The 20,492-nt window shown below is 34.4% G+C and overlaps 2 protein-coding genes across 4 annotated transcripts in view; one reads left to right on the forward strand and one right to left on the reverse strand.

Moving 5' to 3' along the window:
* LOC109823750 (IQ domain-containing protein IQM3-like) overlaps positions 1 to 556 on the forward strand; it is a 4,509-nt gene extending 3,953 nt beyond the window's left edge. The window contains 1 exon segment of the mRNA XM_020390117.1: positions 1 to 556. This exon segment is cut by the window's left edge and continues 28 nt beyond it. Coding sequence (XP_020245706.1) covers positions 1 to 378 — 378 coding nt within the window. The 3' untranslated portion in view covers positions 379 to 556.
* The window catches only part of LOC109823749 (DNA polymerase epsilon catalytic subunit A), a 35,078-nt gene continuing 15,395 nt past the window's right edge, over positions 810 to 20,492 (reverse strand). Inside the window, exons 28-50 of one of the 3 annotated variants that reach the window (XM_020390116.1) lie at positions 19,986 to 20,492; positions 18,197 to 18,344; positions 17,878 to 18,075; positions 17,723 to 17,797; positions 15,032 to 15,083; positions 14,823 to 14,961; positions 14,057 to 14,240; positions 13,914 to 13,978; positions 7,852 to 7,984; positions 7,659 to 7,760; positions 7,477 to 7,560; positions 6,750 to 6,824; positions 6,530 to 6,589; positions 6,178 to 6,434; positions 6,054 to 6,102; positions 4,389 to 4,549; positions 4,218 to 4,284; positions 3,836 to 3,961; positions 2,801 to 2,971; positions 2,554 to 2,721; positions 2,436 to 2,483; positions 1,664 to 1,770; positions 810 to 1,528 (exon numbers count right to left, since the gene is read on the reverse strand). The exon at positions 19,986 to 20,492 is cut by the window's right edge and continues 106 nt beyond it. In XM_020390116.1, the coding sequence (XP_020245705.1) occupies positions 1,168 to 1,528; positions 1,664 to 1,770; positions 2,436 to 2,483; positions 2,554 to 2,721; positions 2,801 to 2,971; positions 3,836 to 3,961; positions 4,218 to 4,284; positions 4,389 to 4,549; positions 6,054 to 6,102; positions 6,178 to 6,434; positions 6,530 to 6,589; positions 6,750 to 6,824; positions 7,477 to 7,560; positions 7,659 to 7,760; positions 7,852 to 7,984; positions 13,914 to 13,978; positions 14,057 to 14,240; positions 14,823 to 14,961; positions 15,032 to 15,083; positions 17,723 to 17,797; positions 17,878 to 18,075; positions 18,197 to 18,344; positions 19,986 to 20,492 (3,337 nt within the window). In that variant the 3' untranslated portion in view covers positions 810 to 1,167. The other 2 variants (XM_020390114.1, XM_020390115.1) reach the window with 2 other exon arrangements.

Below are 20,492 nucleotides of genomic sequence, written 5' to 3' on the forward strand. Positions count from 1 at the left end.
GAGATTGATTCCAGAGTAGAAGAAACTAAAGGACCCTATAAAAGGACTCTATCTGCTGGACTTCAAAGCCCAAGGGCAGAAGTGCCTCAGAATGCAATTCTAGAGAGAATCAAGTCGAAGAGGGAAGCAAGTTCTTTGCAGTTGGGTAAGCAGCTATCACTGAAGTGGTCTACTGGTGCAGGTCCCAGAATTGGATGTGTTGCTGATTATCCGTTGGAGTTGAGGATGCAAGCTCTAGAATTTGTAAATCTGTCACCGAGGAGTGGGCAGCCATTGACATTCTCTCCGAGGGGTGGGCTGCCGCCAACCCCACACAGTTCTCGACGCTTGCCCTCATGTCTGTCCCCGACTTCTGTTTGTGCTGGCGTGGACGGCTGAGTAGTTTTGCCTAGTATTTACCTATTAGTCTCTATTTCACCAAAGCACTTATATATTGACATAAGTTGTCACTTCGGCAAATGTTATCCTAGTATGTGCACTCATGTTCCAACCTCTTCTTTCCACTATAAGTTGTGGAATGATATTTTCTACAAATGATTTGGCATTTTGATGGTCACGTGTGTTCTGATCTGTGTCCATAGTTTATTTTTATGTTTATCAGGTTTTTAGGCTAATAGATGCAAGCAACGCGGTATTGAACTATTACATTGTGTAGCCCGTACATATTCGGCAGGAATAGCTTATCATGATGATTCAAAGGAGCGTAAAGTGCCATCGGATCAGATTTTTGACTGTACAAAGCAATTCCGAGGATCTTACTTAGCTTTGTCAAAGAAACCTATCAAAAAATAATCATAGGAACGCCAACATTCACAAATAGGTTACTAGCTTGGAATGGGAGCTTTTACGGAGCTGTTAGCCAGGCGTTATTCTGCTTCAACTATAAATTACATTTGCAAAATTTATACACAATGATCATATAGATTATATTGCAGTCGGCCATATTACAATAAACGTACATCCTTCTAGATCCTACATGAGATAAACTCTGGTCGGCATAGACAGAACTCAGAGGCATAATATCCAAACACCTAACAAGGCACCTCAGCTGCCTCGCTATTCTGTTAGGGCTCTGGGAATGTAACTCCCACTCTAAATCTCCTCCAGCAGAACAGTAGTAAGCTTGCTTCGTCTGATAAATAACTTTTACCTTGTTTTTGGTACTTGTCACCTCACTTCTAAAATCCAAGAGGTACAATCCTGTAGCAGTTGGAACTTTTGACGAATGGAAATGTCCCTAAACACTAGCATTTTGCTCTGAAATTCCGAAGCAGATTCTTTGCACCTGAATAAGCCGCCACATATACATTGCTCTACCAAATGCGCGCCTTTAACTTGTCTGCATCTAAGGCACACAAGGTCCTGCAGATGGTACAGCCTTTCCCTCTGTCGAACTATTTGAAGAAGAGCATTTTCCATCTGTTCACGATTGTACGGCTGCCCACATTGTGGCGCGGCACAGCGCCATTCTTGATCCAGAAGTGATGAATCACGACATAAGTCAAGGTCACGGCAATCATTGCAATAGCTACAAAATGAAGAAGATATCAGAATTTGTACACATTCAAAAATAACCAGACAAAAATAATTTTACTTTTTCTAAGCCAATTATTAGTACACTGCTCAGGATTCTTTTGTTTCACATGTAGTTAGCTAGACATACCTGCAAATAACATTCGGAAGCGTGAAGGATGGACACGGATCATGGAATTGTGCTTCTGGGGAAAACTCCTTCACCCGAACAATCTTTAATAAATTTTTTCTCATCTTCTGTTGAGACAAATACATTTGATTCAATCATAAGCAGCGGATGATTATTAGCAAATAGAAAAACCCCGGAATCACACTAAGCACTGGTTGCGTTGTTTTGGTTTTTTTTTTTTTTTTTTTTTTTGATATCGAAGTCATTGATGAGCAAGAAAAGAAGATAAGTAAAGAAAAATAGAGGCATTAAGCAACAACAGAAAAAACAATTGTCCAGAACTTTCTGTCAGTTAACATGAACATCAAGTTAGAGATATATAATAAAACGTAGACAAATTTTATAATTCAAGTAGACCATGAGGTTGGAACAAAAAAAATAAATTTTAGGAACACCAAATAAAGTTGTAAAAAATGCAACCAAGTTTCACCAGACCATATTGAGAGGAATTAGTGGAAGATAAATGGGTTTGTCATGAAAATGAATGACCGGCTCTTTGTTGCAGAATATGAAATGCAAAGTGCAGACTTCTTCAAGCAAATACAAAATTTATGTGACAATTTAGTTCCTCAGCCCAATAGCAAACCATCTAGGTGTCTTTATTGGAGATGATAGTAGGAACTAGAAGGTCATATATCAGAATAAATTCTATAGCGTACTTACCAGAATGTCATGCTGAACATTATGGTCCAGAGAGGGTCATATATCAGAATAAATTCTATAGCGTACTTACCAGAATGTCATGCTGAACATTATGGTCCAGAGAGAGGACGGCACAGACATGTTTGATGAATTCCACTTACCAGAATGTCATGCTGAACATTATGGTCCAGAGAGAGGACGGCACAGACATGTTTGATGAATTCCAATGCAGCGTCACCTTTATATGGATTAGAATCAGACGTCTGGGATAGTCCACGGTTTTTAGAATCACCTTCATCTATTTTCTTCTTTCCTTTGAAGTGGTGAAGAGTATCCTCCACGATCCGAAAAAGTTTCTGAGTGAAGTAACTGCTGACCTACAACCCAAAAAAAAAAGTGAACATATGATCCTAAATAAATAGCTTTGAAGACTTTTAACAGGTTTCATATTACTACCTGGTCTTTAAGATACTCTGTAACAGATGCTTCAAGTCTTTCAGCATCTGTGATAGTGATCGATGGAGTACATGTACTACCATCTGTAGTAGCCATAGGCATTCTAATTTGCTCTCTTGAGTACTTCCAAGGGATATACATGAACTCAGAGGCGATAAGAATAAAATGATCCTGTTTAGTGGTGAAATTCAGAGATGTGAGACATGGGCAAAAACAAAAAAAATGTCATAACCAAGAAGAACACTATAACTGCATGTCCTTAAACTCGTGTAGCACTACCACAATAAAACCACAATCCCAAAAATTTTCAGCAACATGAATCCTTTCTCTCCATGCAGTTCAGTTATGGACCACCTTCTCTTGCCTCTTCAATTAAGTTAAAACCAGGATATCTCTTTTTATGCCTCAAATGTATGTTTGTTTAAAGTCTACTCCGGATCCTAAACCTCTCCCGAGTACACTAATATCATTCAGCCTAATTGGTGAAACACATCCAACAGTTCTCATCATCTTCTACTTAACAGCTAGAAGATCTGAGCTGATGAGAACGAAAACAAGTCTGACCCTTTTGGGACGGGCTATAGTTGTATCACGTTCTATGGCTCATAAGCTAGTTGGAATTTCTTCCTCAGCCATCAATGTGAACTATGCTCCTCTTCCTCATAACTTAGTTCAAGTCGCATAATCACAATGTTCCATTTATTCGCTTAATTAGATTCTAAACTTTATCTCTGTTATTTTACTTTACTACTTAAGAAATTATTCCTGGTTTATTTCGTCAACTAATGGGGTGCCACTAACAAACTACATACACAAAGTCATCAATTAATGTGGTGTCACTTACAAACTACAAGTATGGAGGGAATTTGTTCTTAATATGCCTAGTATGCTCACCCATGAAGAATGCAAAATTTAATGACTTTATTCCAAGCCGAATGCTGGGGCTACGGTCTATCTCTCTTCCAGTTTCCACATATTAGTTATGACTAATTCTTCATGCTTAAATATGTTTCTTAAATAAATCAAAGGAGCAACCTGAGTTTCTTTTGGCAGGTATTCTGCTATATTCCAGCTCGATATGATTTCCACCTGAGATTCATCCTCTGTAATTTCCACATCACTTCCGGTTGTGATTTTGGCTTGAATCCCCCCATAGTTATACTGGCATATAAATGCAGAATTTAGAACCAGAAGATAAGAACTAAACCCTGACCAGGGAAAAATAAAAGTGGCAACTAACAAAAGAAGGATGCTAATTGGTGCTAGGTACCAAGTGCGTTGCCAATGAAAAATAATCTGAAAGTTGGTTGCCTATACGCTAATGAAAGGCCATTGAACAAAGAAGATGTTGCTTCAAGCATATCCACTAGTGTACACAAAATATGTAGATAATTTATTATAAATTGGATGTACTAACCTGATCCATAAATAGGAAAGAATGCCAGAAATGCAAAGGTTCAAGATCGATCCATTGAAAAAGATCCCTAAAATAATATCAACAGTCAAACTTAAGAAAATAGGTTACTAAAAAACACTAATTGTAAGCGATGTTAAACTACAGCAATCTGTTTTCGAGCATGGAAACTACCTTGAATGCAGAGTTTTTAATAAACAATCACAGTATGCATGGGCTGCTGGCAGATTCATTTTTCCAGTGTCTATAATAATTTTAGAGAAATTTGCAAAGATTAGTGTGGCCCCAAGTTTCCGAAGTTCAGCCAACAAATGAGCAAAAATCTTTTTCATGACCTGCAAATATAGGTTGATAAAAGCAAATAGGGATTAGATAAGAACGAAAGTGGCAACAATAATTTATTAAATAATAAATCTTAGTTCTATAAGCTTGTAAAAGTGACACACAAGCTGGATCCCTCAGTAATAAAGATTATATGCAGTATGGGACTTCATCCAAATGGATATAAATGATTCCTGCACTCTAATAGTGCATATGGAAGCATACAACAACCAAGTACTTGCATTAAGTATTTAAGTGAGTATTGGATGTGTATGATCTCAGGTGGAAGTGGAACGCATGCATTATTTGCTTCTGGTTGAACGCAGAGGCAGATGGATGTGTATGCCTTCTACATACGCTTCAAGGGGGAAAATGGATGCATCTGGGTGCACATAATTCATTTGAGGTCACTTCATGGCGAGATTGGAGATTCCAAAAATCCATCCAATTCATATATATATGTTAAAAGTGTTGTGCGCAGCAGAACTCGACAAACAAAAGTGCACAACAAGCAAGATAGATCACAACCACACAAGCAACCACAAATCACAGCAAGACAAACAAGTTTTATGTGGTTCGGCAAGTTGTCTACGTCCACGGGGCAAGGAGGGGGGAGTATTTACTATTAAAGATAAAGAGAATTATAAATAGGGTTACAAATCTCACCAAAACCCTCAAACAAAGCTCTCTAGATCTCACACAAATCCTCCCACAAAGGATGCAATAAACTCTCTCAAAGACTGCTCAGAATCGTCCTTACATAACCCTAAAAAACGTGTTTAGGGTTATATATCAACTCATAATGAAACGGATTAGAAAACAGAATCAGACTCAAACTCGCTACACGGTCGACCGCCGAACCCATCGTGCGGTCGACCGCCAAAAATCCAGAGACCAAGCCCCCCGCCAAAAGTCCAGAGACCAACTCTGTCATGTGCACGTTCGCGGTCGACCGCCGCACTATGTGCGGTCGACCGTGAAGCTTCCAAAATGCCTCATGCTTGTTTTCTCCTGAACTTTGTCGCCGTTTCTACAAAAAGATTGTGGCTAGAGGACAAGAATTATCATTCATCTGGATGGCTTAAAATGCATATAGATTGGCATGATAAATTTTCCTAGATACATCTGCCCTATCATAACTCAAATAAACAAGCATGGCACTATAACCATCTAGATTTCCTCATCAAGACAGGATTGCCTATGAAGCACAACTCAAAATTGGAAAGGCCTACAAAGACAGATCAAATAAATGTTTTTAGGTAAAGATCAAATAAATTTAGTAGTGGTCAAACAATCAATCTCTGAACGGTTGCCAAGTATCTAGTAAATGAAACTATGGGAAATAGTAAGACTTGGTATACAAAACTGAAAGTAGCTCGTTCTGGAAACGAATACCTACTCCAATCATGAAGTCTAAGATCTGCACTTTGAATACCACAAAAATCTCGAAACCAGAAATTCTCGACATGTATATATCAATACACGGATAGAGTAAGTTATAAACAAAAACAGCATTACCTTGTGCAGAACACGATGAAGAGCAGGATCATGAAGTTTGGAGAGAGGGCTGATATGGGCATGCAAAGAAGGATTAGATAAAGAAATTACATAAAAATTGTTGCATTAAGGACAGAGATCTAACCTGCAAAGCCATCGATAAAGGTGTTGCAGTATAGCATCAGCAAATACATTTCCGGATGCCGCTGCATCCGACATGCATCTTTGTATCAGTTGCTTAAGTACTCGAAATGCAGGTGCACATGAGGTAGTTTCATCAAAATCAGTTTCAGGAACATGTGATCCAGAATGCATTTCATGGTCATATCCAAATAAAGATCCTCCTTCCATTTCTTCAATTTGGCTGCTTTTGAGAAGAGCATTGACAGCTAAATGATGAATCTGGAGTTAAAGAGCATATAGATTTCAAAAATCATCAGAGCTGAAAAATAACTTTAATATGCACTAAAACCATACACAGTGTATCAGAATAAGACCTTTAATTCAACCGCCACTCTTCTGTAGGCCCCAGGATAAGTAAAAGCTGGTTGACTAACCTAAAATTTCATAGGAAACATACTTTATGACGACGAGCTAGATAAAGGCGGATGAATTGAAAGCTTTATGAAAGGAAGAAGGCTTTTCAAACATTATGTAACTGCTCAAATATAAGGAGGTGTTAATGTGTATACTTTCTAAAATTGTTTGGATGCTTACTTCATCAACAAAGCATGTATCTCCCTCGAAAATACCTCCCAGATCGGGAATGCCATCATCAGATGTCCAAAGTATCTACAATTGAGAAGTTTCAAATTTTTTAAATAGAAAGCAAGTAAGAAAATGAGAACAAGAACAGGAAATATGACAATAGTATCTAAAATACGAACAGGGTTAACTTAACCTGTAAGTGTTTATATTTTAGGCAAATTATGTACAAAACAAATAACATGATTTCGACATTCTATTAGCTAAGGAAAAATTTCTTGCCAAGTAGCTGTAAACAAGAACCTATATAGTTCATTTGGAGTAAACATTGTAAAAGTTGCATCAAATGAAATAATGATATATTGGCAAAGGTACGAGCAAGCTAGTTAGGGAGCTTACAGAATCAGAATAGATAAAATGAACGAGTAACATGCTGTCAGAGAAGAAACTATCCTGATCCTGACCGATTGTTTAATCAATGAATACAATCATTTACCATATCCGTATGTTACAGTCCTTTACAGAGCTTAATATGGCGGATTATGTGGATACCCTTCAGAAAGTTATGATTATATGATATATCAGAAAAATTTGAACACCTTCTAACTTCTAAGGCAATGAACTGCAATGCTCTGAGAGCAGCGAAAATGCAGTGGAAGGAGTCGTATTCATGCAGGTCCACGTTAAAAAATGCAGTAGATGAACATGTATAAACGTCAAATAGAAAAATAAAACTAACCTGCTGTTGATCATGTAATGCCCTAGAGAAGAAAACATCAGCAGTAAAAAGAAGCCAATCGACCTCAAAATTTCCTAAAGGTACCTGATCCATAGGAAGTTACAGATTGTATCACATGCATCAATAAAAGTCAATTGAATTAAAGAAATGACTATTTGTAATGAACTTATGAAAACAATTACATGAGCATATCTTGATAGAAGAACTCGTTCATTGAACCACTGTGACGAGGCAGCACATCGTTGCATGCCAATTTTTCCAGCCGTGACTTGCCAACCAAGAACCTACTTGGAGCAAAAGGTGAGTGCATCTAATGCTTCCCACAATTCTTTAAAAATGATGGAAAACTAAAAAGAACTATAATGGCAAGCAAACCTGATAACAGCTGTCACGAGCATTACATGGAATGCTGACACAAGGGAAATCATCTAAAACTCTTATAGCTGATTTAATGGATTGGAAGTTTGGGGATTCTATGAGACCAATAGTTGGCCCAGCATTCTTCCCTCTGCCAAAAGATTTTAAGAGCTTCTCATTATTCAATTGTGTAGCAAGTAAGAGAATTTAACTTAACAATCTCCTCAACTTAGCCTAGTTATGATAAAATCAAAATGTATTATGGCTACCGTACAATACAAAGATTCAGAATTTGTTTTCATAGCTGAAAGCTGTCTGACGTATCAAAGTGTATTCAACATATAACTTGACATCAATCAAAATCTTGGTAAGTGACAAATCTATACAATGTATTTTTTAGGGCATGTGATCGTAATTTCATGCCAAAGTGCACTTAGTTTATGTAAAAAATACGAGATAATCTTGGCAATAGAATTAAGCGTATAATTATTGTAAGTAGATCGCTGAACATCCATAGTTGTTCATGAAATTGACCAATTGCATGCTATGCAAAACTGTTCGAATGGTTTAAAATTTTAAACAGGTCTCTACAAAGAAGTATCAACAAGCCACTTAGACTACCTTTAGCATGCATATTACTTATACAACTTGTAGCATTGGTGTTCACAACGGAAAGCTGAAACCTTCAGATAAGATTCAGTTTCAATTCAAACATGGGTTTGATTCACACCCTATGTTCTGAGAAATATTTACCATCCAAGATTCTCAATACTTCTGTCGCTCTATTCCCTCAAGGGCAGAGAACCCGTCGCTATCTCGACTGTGCTGTCGGAGGCTCCATCTTGCCGGAGGCTCCACTTTGCAAGGCTAAAAACTCATGGGTGATCGATAGCGAAGTAAAACCATGAGGGGAAGGTGAAAAGAACCCCACACACACACATCCACACACGCTTGCACATATATATACTTACATCCTACACACACACACATACATATACATATATGTATGTGTGTACATACATACATATGTAGAGATGCATACTTCAGTATAGAGCAATAAATTACACACACACATAGATATACATATACATATGTGTGTATACATACATATGTGCATACATATATACATATACATATCATACTCCCTTTAACAGTACGAGTTCAGGAAAAATCTTTTCATTGTCAATATTACCCTTAACTTTTTTTGAATACCACATTGTTATCCTAATCAATTCAAATTATTCTATCTTCTTTGAATTGGTAATTAAATAATTTATCCTATTAATAATGAGACTTAACAAATTATTGGATAAAGAAAATACGTTTAATATAATTCAAATCATTTACTTATTTCAGTTCGCAGAGAAATCTAAAAAACATATGCTATCCAACACCTAAAAGTTTTTGGAGTCTTTATAAAATATCCTCCAAGTTTTTTACATTGCAAAAACATCCCTACAAATTCAAATTTTTATTAAACATCTTGAAAATTATAAATTTTACTTATTTCAATGTAGTGAGAAATCTAAAAAACATATGCTAGCTATAAACTAAAAGTTTTTTTGACTTTGGAGAAAGTATTTTGTAAGTTTTGAAAATTGTAAGAACACCCCTAAAAATTCAAAATTTGTAAAAAACACATTGAATATTGAATCTATAAACACACTAAAAAATTACAGATAACACAAACAACCTCTAAAAGTTTATGGAATCTGCAATAAACACTGAACTTTTTACAAATCGCAAAATAAAACCTTCAAAATTATAAAATTTACAAAAATCCTGATAAATTTTAACCTAACAATACATTAAAAATATAGAAATTACAAATAACCCCTATATAATTTATAATTTATAATTTATAATTTATAGAAAATACTCAAAGTTTCAAAAATTACAAACAAACACTCAAAATTCAAATTTTACAAAAAACACCCTGAGAATTTCAAACTCATCAGTAAATTGAAAACATAGAAATTATAAATAGTCTATAAACAATTTACAATCTATAGAAAATGCCTATAAGTTTAAAAATTATAAAAAACCCCTAAAATTAACAATTTGCAAAAAAAAAACACCATGAGAATTTCTAACCTATAGACACTAAAATGAATATATAAATTACTAACTCCTAGAAAATTAAAATTTTGCAAAAAAAATACCATATTCCCTTTAAAAGTATAGGTTTAGGAAAAACTTTTCATGGTCAATATTACCCATAATGTTTTTGAAAAGAATACAACTAATTGAAAAGCTATTAAATTTAAAATTTACAAAAAAAATCCTTAAAGTTTAGTACATTGCAAATTACCCCTCCAAAGTTTAAAAATTTTCAATGATATTTTGTAATTCCTTGATTTCAATGCAATGTTTAATAGTTTTGTATATTTGAAAATTACAAAATTTTAGGATGGTTTTTTTTACAATTTTTAAAACTTTTGAGGGTGTTTCTTTTATAGTTTTCTAAATTTTCATTGTGTTTTCAGTGTAATACATAGATTATAGATACGTCAATTAATGATGATATTGAAGAGTAAGTCGTTCTTAAGATGTATTAAGCCATACTTAAGTGTGCACATCACTATTCCTAATCAATATAGTTTATATATGCAAAAAAATTTAGATAATCTATATAATAATTAAAAATATTTTGACTTTAATATACTATTTTTTATAAATTGTTCTCGATATGAACCCACCATATAATTTTGATTGTGGTCATCATAATTTTAATACATTTGATTGATTGACTATATAGGTATATAGACTACAAATTACTTTACTTTCTCGCATGAAATAATATTTGGCGCTTAATAATTTAAATTATTGCTTTTAAATTTAATATAAATAGGAACTCTAATAACGTTTATTTATTTATCTACAGGATAATACAATCTCAATTCCTATTTTTTGCTTGAGATTTATTTCATAATTATGCTATCAAATTAGTAACTAAAATAATAATTATTTATGCTTAAATGAGGATAATTGTAGTTTGTCATTCACTATAGAATTTTCATGAAGATATATACCTTACTTTCTATAGCTATTTGCACCGCCCATTTATATTTTATAAATTAGTTGTTAATTTGACATATTAAATTATTTTTTCTTTATAGAAGTTTCTTCTTTGACTTTTGAATTGTATAACCACTATATCACCATTCTAGCATAAAAATGATCTCACTATAAATGGCTTCAAGCCAATATTTGAGTTGAATTGAAGTATATACTATTGCTACTATATGTATATATTTTTTAAGAAGATCATGTCAACACTTTTTAAACAGAAGAAAATATTCTAACTTCTGATATTATAAAAACTAAATATACCTAATTGAGTGATTAGCAAAAGAAAACTTACATCAGAAAAATATGAATAATAAGATAAAAGAGAAAAATAATAGCATTATCAATAGTGCTACCAATAGCAAACTATAATGTAAAGTTAACCTATTTTGTGGAACCCAACTACTAGCCATAAGCATCGAGATTTCCATATATATACTTTATAATTTATTAAAAACGATCATAAAATCTTATATAAAGTAAATTCGTATGCAAAATTTCTTTGCGAATTGAATGATCAATCATCTTTTGAAGACTTCAAGATACTTATAAAACAGAGATGTTGTACTAGATCAATGTGCATATAACTCATAAATAGTAGATCATGTGACCACAATCTGGGTTAAAAAAAACAATAACAATATTTCATTTGAGAGAGATTTTTGAGTTGATGATCAATCCCATAAAAATTTGTTTTTTTATTTTTATTCTATTTTTATCAATTTAAATAATCATGATATTCAACCACATGCATTGTACGTGCATCTCAACTAGTACACACACACATATATATATAGGTATGTATATGTATGTATATATACGCGTGTGTGTATATATGTGTGTGTGTGCGCGCGCGCATGTGTGTATCTATACATATACATAATATATGTATATGTATATTAGTGTTTTAAAAATAGACCGATTTTATCAATTTATCGCTAATATATAGGGTTTGGGCATGGCCAATACGATTTCCACAAAAATGACCAACACAATTTCTGCAAAAATTTATCGCATATAATTTTTGGCTGATTTGTCTCGATATATCCTTGTAAAGCTGATAAATAGGCTGATTTCTTCTGGGTTAAAAGATCAACCGATTTTTTACGATTTATATTTTAAGTAAACCGGTTCAAGTTTGGAGGCAAAAACCTTCTTTTTTGCATACCCGATGCGCATCCACTAAACAAAAGTCGTGCTATTCCATTCTATTTCACATCTGCTCATCGTGTAACCTTAATTCTCTCTACCTCCACTGTTCTTTCCCCCAAATCCCTTGCAAATTTCTCACTCGAAGACCTCTATAGACGATCTCTCTCAAATACCCTCTTGATTTTCATTAAACGTAAGTAGAATATATTTAGGATATTATATTATATTTGCTCACCATCCAATATGACACTCTAATTTTTACTACTTTTCCCCTGATATATCCCTAATAACTGGGATCCGATATGAATTTGGCCATCCGATATATTTCTGATAATTGATATTTAGAACCTTGACAGACACACACACATATATATGTATACACATACATATACATGTCCATATACATACACATGAATATGTATGTCTATGTATATATGTGTGCGTGTGTATCTATATGAGGTGTGTGCGCGCGCGTGTGTATATGTATATGCGTACATGTATATGTATGTGTATATATATGTACATGTATGTGTATTGTAAATGTATATGTATACACGCATGTGCACACGCACACATATACATATACAAATACATGTATACACAACACACACAATATATATATAATAATAATTATAAATATATAATCTATATTATATATATATATATATAATCACACATATACATATACAACTAATGTATACACAACACCAGCAATATTATATAAAAATAATTGTGTTTTTGTGGTTCTGTGTCGTTTGTTGTGGTATATATGTAATAGTTATATAATAGATATATTATATACTAATAATATATATATATAATATATTATATATATATTATATATTGTATATGTGTATGTATATATACACATGCGCGCGCACATACATATATGTATACATACATATATGTATGTACATGTTTATGTATATGTATATGTGTGTGTATGTATATGTATACACACACATACACGCACATACACACATACATATACATATACATATACATACATGTATGTATGTATATGTTTATGTATATGTATATGTAATTTATTGATCTACACTGAAGTATGCATCTATGTCGACTTAGTTTTTCTCACACATGAAATCACTAACCCGGTAGTTGGATTTCATCAAAATTACTCCTGCAGAGTTGAGCTTTAAATTTCACTGGTAAGATTCAATTTAAGTGTATTGACTTCAAGATATAACATCTACTATAACTTAGTTACAGTTTACTTGTTTTATATGATATATGCCATTTGAGGTGATATACAAGTGTCAGAGATAAACTACTACCAACAACAGCATTAATTTTTTTATGTATTTCCAAATGTAAAGTACTGATTATATTGAGAATATACGGAGCCTTGAAGATCAAACTCTTAAGCAATACAGTATCATTTATCTCTTTTTTTAGATAATCCACTGAGTCACTTCAGAAACAGAAAACATACTCGAGCAACATTATGGTATGAGCAAGTTATTGTCTTGATTTACAATTCGTTCAGAGCCATGACTGATGGATTAAACTGCGTCAACAAGTATTTGTCAGTAATATAAAAATTGCCTACATCTGCATTATTGATGTTATTTATAAGAGAACTTTTTTTAATATACTAGTTGATTGTGTTAGGCATGACCATAGAAAGTATATGTATCCAAATTTAAGGAGACAATAAACATGGCGACAAGAAGGGACAACTCCTTGCATATGCACCAGTTGTCTGCATAACCATGTAAGAGATGATGACTATTGGGGTATGATTCATTAGAAGCTTTCACGTGTGATCTCAAAGCACAATTTATCGGGTCAACAGAAAATCTCATGCATGCAACAAAGAATAAAAATATAAAAGAAACCTGAATTCAGTTAATGCTCTTTGCAAATGCTTCTCGCCAGCTTCGATTGATTTAACATAGTCCACCTATGTGTGCCAACAATAGAGAAAAGAAATTAGATAACACTAAAAACATAAACTTCACGACACAAATAACGAATTTACCTTGAAAGTTATGTGACTTCCATGTGCTGGAGGGTCAATGGACAACGCTTGGCAAGCTTCACGGAATTGTTTTTCAAGAAGAGATGAGGAGAGTTCTTTGTTTTGAAATGGATTGACAACAATGGCAGATATGGTGCTAGATACAGCAATATATGCAATATATATCCCCCTTCCCTCCAAGAAACTGAGAAGAGAAAGAAAGATACCTTCTGAGAAATATGTGCAAAATACAAAGTTTGCATTTATGATGTGCGCAAGAAGCCACGCATACAGCATATGTAAGTAATAAAGCAGATATAATTTATATATGCTGTTTAGCATGATACTGATAACAAGAAAGACGAATTGCTGAGTAGAAAAGGTAAGCAGTAAATTATATTTATTCATTTCCAGGGGTTCAAAAAAAAGGAGGAATATTTGTGACTGCAATACACCTTTACTATGCTTAGGAAATAACTCAAAGAAACAGGCATATTTGAGAGGCTCGACCTTCAAGCTTTTCAATATTATATAATCATGTCCCATATTAAAGAACACATGTAAGTGGCTGATGTCAAGGAACCAGAATCATAAATTTTGAAACAATAAAAAACCGCTAGAAATTGTAAGCTAAGGAACTATTTGTGAATAAGTAAGCTAAAGAACTATTTATGAATAAGAAAGCACATGTCAAAATATTGTGCAAAAAGCTGTGAGCTATAGATATAAGAGCACTTTAGAAAAGGTACCCTAAAAACGATTATATTTGTAATAAAGAACAATATACCTGTGATACAAATAGAAAAAAGAAATCCCTTGCTCCAAATAAGAGCATTCAGTTGTAGTCTTCATCTGTAACTCGCTCATATTCCAACCATCCTGCGCATTACGAACCCTTGCGGTTTTGTCCACCTTACAAACACAACCAATCTGGAGGATTGCATTAAATTCTAATGGAACCTTAGTTTCATATATCCCCTGAACAACAAACACAACCAATCTGGAGGATTGCATTAAATTCTAATGGAACCTTAGTTTCATATATCCCCTGAACAAAGAAGGATATCACGTTTAGTAGGAACATTAAATTCTAATGGAACCTTAGTTTCATATATCCCCTGAACAAAGAAGGATATCACGTTTAGTAGGAATATGGGCATACAATGGTAACTCAGTATCACGAATTTAATGATTAAAACTAAAAAATAAAGACTAGTATTAAACATGAAAATTCCAAATGTATCCCTTGAAGAAAAAATATTTGAATTAAACAGCACCCACCAAAATTTGAAGAGAAATTTCAGATCCCACTAGAACTTTCATGTCCTCGGATATCACTAAGATAAATTTAAATTAGATGTGATAGAGCAGAATAGGAATTCATGGGCAACAAAGAGAATCAAATTCATCAATGCAATGACGTTATTTGTGTATGTAACACATGCATGATACCAAGAAAAAATAAGAACAAAAAAAAGCATTAAAGTGACCTCTGGAGCTGGAAGAATAGGTATTGAAGAAGATGATTGCCTCAAAAGTGAGAAACAGTCTGGCAGCAGGTTAAGGAGCATTCACTGTCCTAACAGAAGAGTACAAAATCTGAACGGGTTTAGAAACCTGTCTAGATTGGATGTTATGGTATTAAAAAATTGGGGAAAATGCTTCCAGGCCCCAAAAGCCAAGTGAACGTGTTTCCCACCCCCAAGACTTGGTCAATGAGCGTTTTACCCCTAAAAATAAAGAATTTGTTCTCTGAACCCCCAAAACACAAAACCCAAGACATTAAAACATGTGAAGACCATAATACCCTTCTCTCTCTCTTTCTTTTTTTATTAAAATATGATGATGATTATTTTATTATTTTTTTCTTTCTCTCTCTCTTTATCATGATGTACCAAGAGGATAGTTGAAATAATTGATGAGGATTATTTTATTATTTTTGTTTTTTATTATTTTCGTTGTTTGTATTGGGAGGTTGTTAAAGTTACGGGTTGATTGTTAAGGTTACGGGTTGGTTGTTAAGGTTAAGGATTTGTTGTTAAGGTTATGAATCCTCTCTCTCTCTCTTTCTTTTTTTATTAAAATATGATGATGATTATTTTATTATTTTTGTTTTCTCTCTCTTTATCATGATGTACCAAGAGGATAGTTAAAATGATTGATGAGAATTATTTTATTATTTTCGTTTTTTATTATTTTGGTTGTTTGTATTGGGAGGTTGTTAAAGTTACGGGTTGATTGTTAAGGTTACGAGTTGGTTGTTAAGGTTAAGGGTTTGTTGTTAAGGTTGTGAATCCTCTCTCTCTCTCTCTATCATGATGTTTCTTTGATGATATGAAATGATTAAAGAGGATTATTATTTTATTATTTTTATTTTTTATTCTTTTTGTATTTTTAGAATATTCGTTGTTAAGGATAATGGTTGGTTGTAAAGGTTATGCATTGATTGTTAAGGTTATGGGTTTGTTGTGTAGGTTACGGATTTGTTGTTAAGGTTACGGGTTTAATTATTAAGGTTACGTGTTTAATTGTTAAGGTTACGGGTTTAATTGTTAAGGTTCAACTATCCTCTTGGTACATCATGATAAAGAGAAAGAGACAACAAAAATAATAAAATAATCCCCATCATATTTTAATAAAAAAAGAAAGAGAGAGAAGGGTATTATGGTCTTCACATGTTTTAATGTCTTGGGTTTTGTGTTTTGGGGGCTCAGAGAACAGATTCTTTATTTTTAGGGGTAAAACGCCCATTGACCAAGTCCTGGGGGTGGGAAGCATGTTCACTTGGCTTTTGGGGGCTGGAAGTATTTTTCCCTAAAAAATTTGATGGCCCATAACTCATTGGATTGAGCTTTTTTATAAGATGCCCATCCACATGGTATCTTTGCCTGGGAGTCACAGATTCTGCGTTAAGTTGCTGTAAGCACTAAAGACATTTTCTCCTCGTATGTGTTGCCAATATCGGTTGCAACTTTAACTGAAAGTTCTAGCTATCGAGTAATCAGCCAACTGCTTATACCTCTAGCACTGTTTGTGCGGTGACCATTTACCCATCTGTGTTCAAGCCCTGCCATAAAGATCCAACATCTTCCACAAGGACTTGAAACATGAAACTTTTACTCCCAGCGCTTAGATACCATGCAGAGAGAGAGAGAGTTTTTTTCCTTTTCTTTTTATTACAACATCCAACACTTTATGGATGCATTGACTGACAACCTTCTATAACCCTCCCCACCCCAAACAACCAGAAGAATACAAGGTAAACTAAACCTTCCCAGGTTGGAATATCATCTTAAGCATTGCCCCTAAATTTGTGACCATAAGGGTGCATTTGCCAAATCCAAAATTGGATTGAGTTTGGACTAGTTTTTGCTTAACTAGACTGGAGTTGATCCATGTAGGGGGTGGTCCAAAAAAGAACTACTTTAGGTGCTAGAATTTGAACTAGAAAACACAAGTTCAAATTTGGCCCAAGTTTTGTGGAACCAAAAACAACTTTTTGGACCACACTTGTATCCACTAAAACTAGTTCTTTGGAGTTGCCAAACACACCCTAAGGAGACAGCAATAGCCTCCATATCCAAAGGGAACAGAGTATATTGGCTGTAAAACCAAGCAATCCAGCAACAAAGTCTAATATACATTCCACCATTGCTATTAATGTGATAAAAAGAGGGAAAGAAAAACCTCGACTTCTGGATCGGCTAAGTGAATAGCAAGTTTTCTGCTTTCCGCCCTGAATTGATCTTCATCTATGCAAACCTGTTTAGAAGCACAGAATAAAGAATTTATAAAGAAATCAACAAAATATATGCTATACCAGGAATTTCTGAACTTGATACCTCGATTAGATTGAAAACTGGTCTGCTATGAGGAAGAATCTTATTAACACGCCTCCCTGGAAATTCTTCAGTAACGGGCGCTTTAGAATTGAGATAAAACACTCTAGGAACAGTTATGGAGATTTTGTTCATTATTCCATCAGCAATGACCCAAGCGAAAAAGCGCCCAGGATGTGTGCTTGAAACAAGCTGTATTATCTGATTCATAAGAAGTTAAGCAATTCATTGTAAGCAGATAAATTACAATAAGGGAAAAGGTTAAAAGCATGAGGAAAGAAGATAAACAGGGATTTATTTATGAGTTTGTCCAGTGGAATACCTGCCAGTGTGACCTGATAAGAGAAAACTCATGTTTTCTGAAGAATGAACTAACTCCGTTCTTATCTTGATCTCGCCTACAGCTAGACACAGATCGAGGTAATTTAGTTGCACCAACAGCTTGAGATGGTTTCCCCCTGTTTCCTAATCTGAAGGCCATAGAACAAATTCAAAAGGATAAGTACAATGATAATTGAAGAAGAATCCATTGCATGTCTCCAACTTCAAAGTTCTCTCAAGAGAAATAGCTGCGTCATTGATGCTTTACAATCTAAACAAGAGAATATTGGAAAAAAATGCGATCTCATTTCTTTTATAGCTATATGATAAAACACATAGAAACCAAGTATCTGTTTCCAGCACTACATTTAGCAATTATGACGAATCACTTCTGTTACTGATGATAAATGAGGCACACTGCTGGATTTTTCCCTTCTAAATCCACACTTGAATTAAAACACATGTGGCATGTACAAGATAACTTCATATACTGATGGCTCTATAAGATATTGGTTTGTCCCACCATTATATAAAATATTTTCATTGTTCACCTGACAGTGATATTTCCATGGTCATCAACATTCAAAGTCATCTGAAAGATGAGTTAGAACTTAACAAGGAGAATGTATGCTTAGAATATGAAATTTTAACTTTCAATCCCACACAATTTTGGAGTTCGTATATAATGGAGGGGACCTCCAATATGGTATCAGACTAACCCAGATTCAAATCCAATTGGCCATGAATTTAATGTGGATTTAGGAAGGAAAAAGAAAAAAAGAAGATATTGCTGTGTGAGTACAAGTTTCAGCTCATGGAAAGAGCGCTTATCCTGGCAGGGCATGTTAAAATGTAAAATTATAATCTCAGCCCTAACCAACACTTCGAAGTTTTCGTGCAATGGAAGGAACCTTTGACACTTTTAATGAATTAATTACGTAAAACCTCCTACATCCAGTGTCCTTCACCTCCAATGCAAAACCTTTTCAATTAAAAAGCTTTGACTCTGAAGCATGAGAAGGGTAATTGCAGATAGACCCCTGTAGTATATTTGTTTTGAACTTACTACCCCCCTCTCCCCCCCCCCCCCTAGTTTTATTTTTGCAGATAGACCTCCTGAGTGAATCTTGAAAAGCTTTGACTCTGAAGCATGAGAAGGTCAATTACAGATAGTCCCTTTGTAGTATATTTGTTTTGTACTTACTGACCCCTCTAGTTTTATTTTTGCTGATAGACCTCCTGAGTGAATTTTGCAGATAGACATCCGGTCTCTTTGATGGTAAAAGCGTCAAAAATATTCATTCAGGTGGTCTGTCTGCAAAAACAAAACTACAGAGCAGTTAGTTCAAAACAGCAATACTACAGGTGTATCCACAGTTAACCTTAAATAAAATCAGGGGTCTCCTTCCGGAAATGCATCTCATAAATTATTAATTAAGTAAAAACATAGATTTCAGATAAATCACAAGCATTTAATAAAGTGTAAATAAATCTTTTTATTAAGTAAATCGTAAGTATTTTTAATCACTGGCATTGTAACTCAATTTAGCCATAAGGCCATGCAACAAAAGGAGTGCAATCTGAACAGGACATCAAATTCAGTAGAAGCCTCGTCAGGGTGTCGTGCTGGGAAGGTCAAAAAATCCAGCAGCAGCAAATACAACTTCCAGAACACTTGGATTTCCTCTAATTAAGAGGGTTGTAGTGTTGAATCTTATTGATATGAAGAACAAGCTCAAAATTTGAGTTGTTCAATGAACTATAGTTATAGGATGAGAAATCTCTCTTACCTACGCCTCTTCCTTTCCTCGCGAATTTCTCTCCATTTTCTCTTCTTGAGTTGAAGCCATCCTTGATAATCAGTATCTCTGTCAATACTTTCAGTCGTGGAGCCATTTTGATGTGACGGCATGAGAGGATGGGGGAACCTAATGGCAGCTGCATTGTCCTGCTGGTTATTTGCAGGCATTTCGGATACGGGACAGGCTGGCCTGGAGAAATAATTTTCCTTGTTAATTTCAAAGCTACGAACTATAGGCCTAGGCCCACTCCTAGAAGAAGATTGTTTGTTCGCAAAGTCTTCTAGATCCCCACAATCTGGATCACCCGCATCTTTACTCATTGTACTGAAGATATCAACCAATTTTCGCTGGCGAAATCTGTCATCCTTCTCCCGAACCTTTTTGTGCAGCCAGTCAGGATGAAGAACTCTAGGAACAGGATTAGAAACCTGCAAATAACGGGCCAGTATTAAATTAAGGGAAACAAGAAGCATTTGCTTGGAATATAAGATGGAG

This window comes from Asparagus officinalis, chromosome 9, assembly GCF_001876935.1.
Source record: "Asparagus officinalis chromosome 9, Aspof.V1, whole genome shotgun sequence".
NCBI classification, from domain to species: Eukaryota; Viridiplantae; Streptophyta; class Magnoliopsida; order Asparagales; family Asparagaceae; genus Asparagus; species Asparagus officinalis.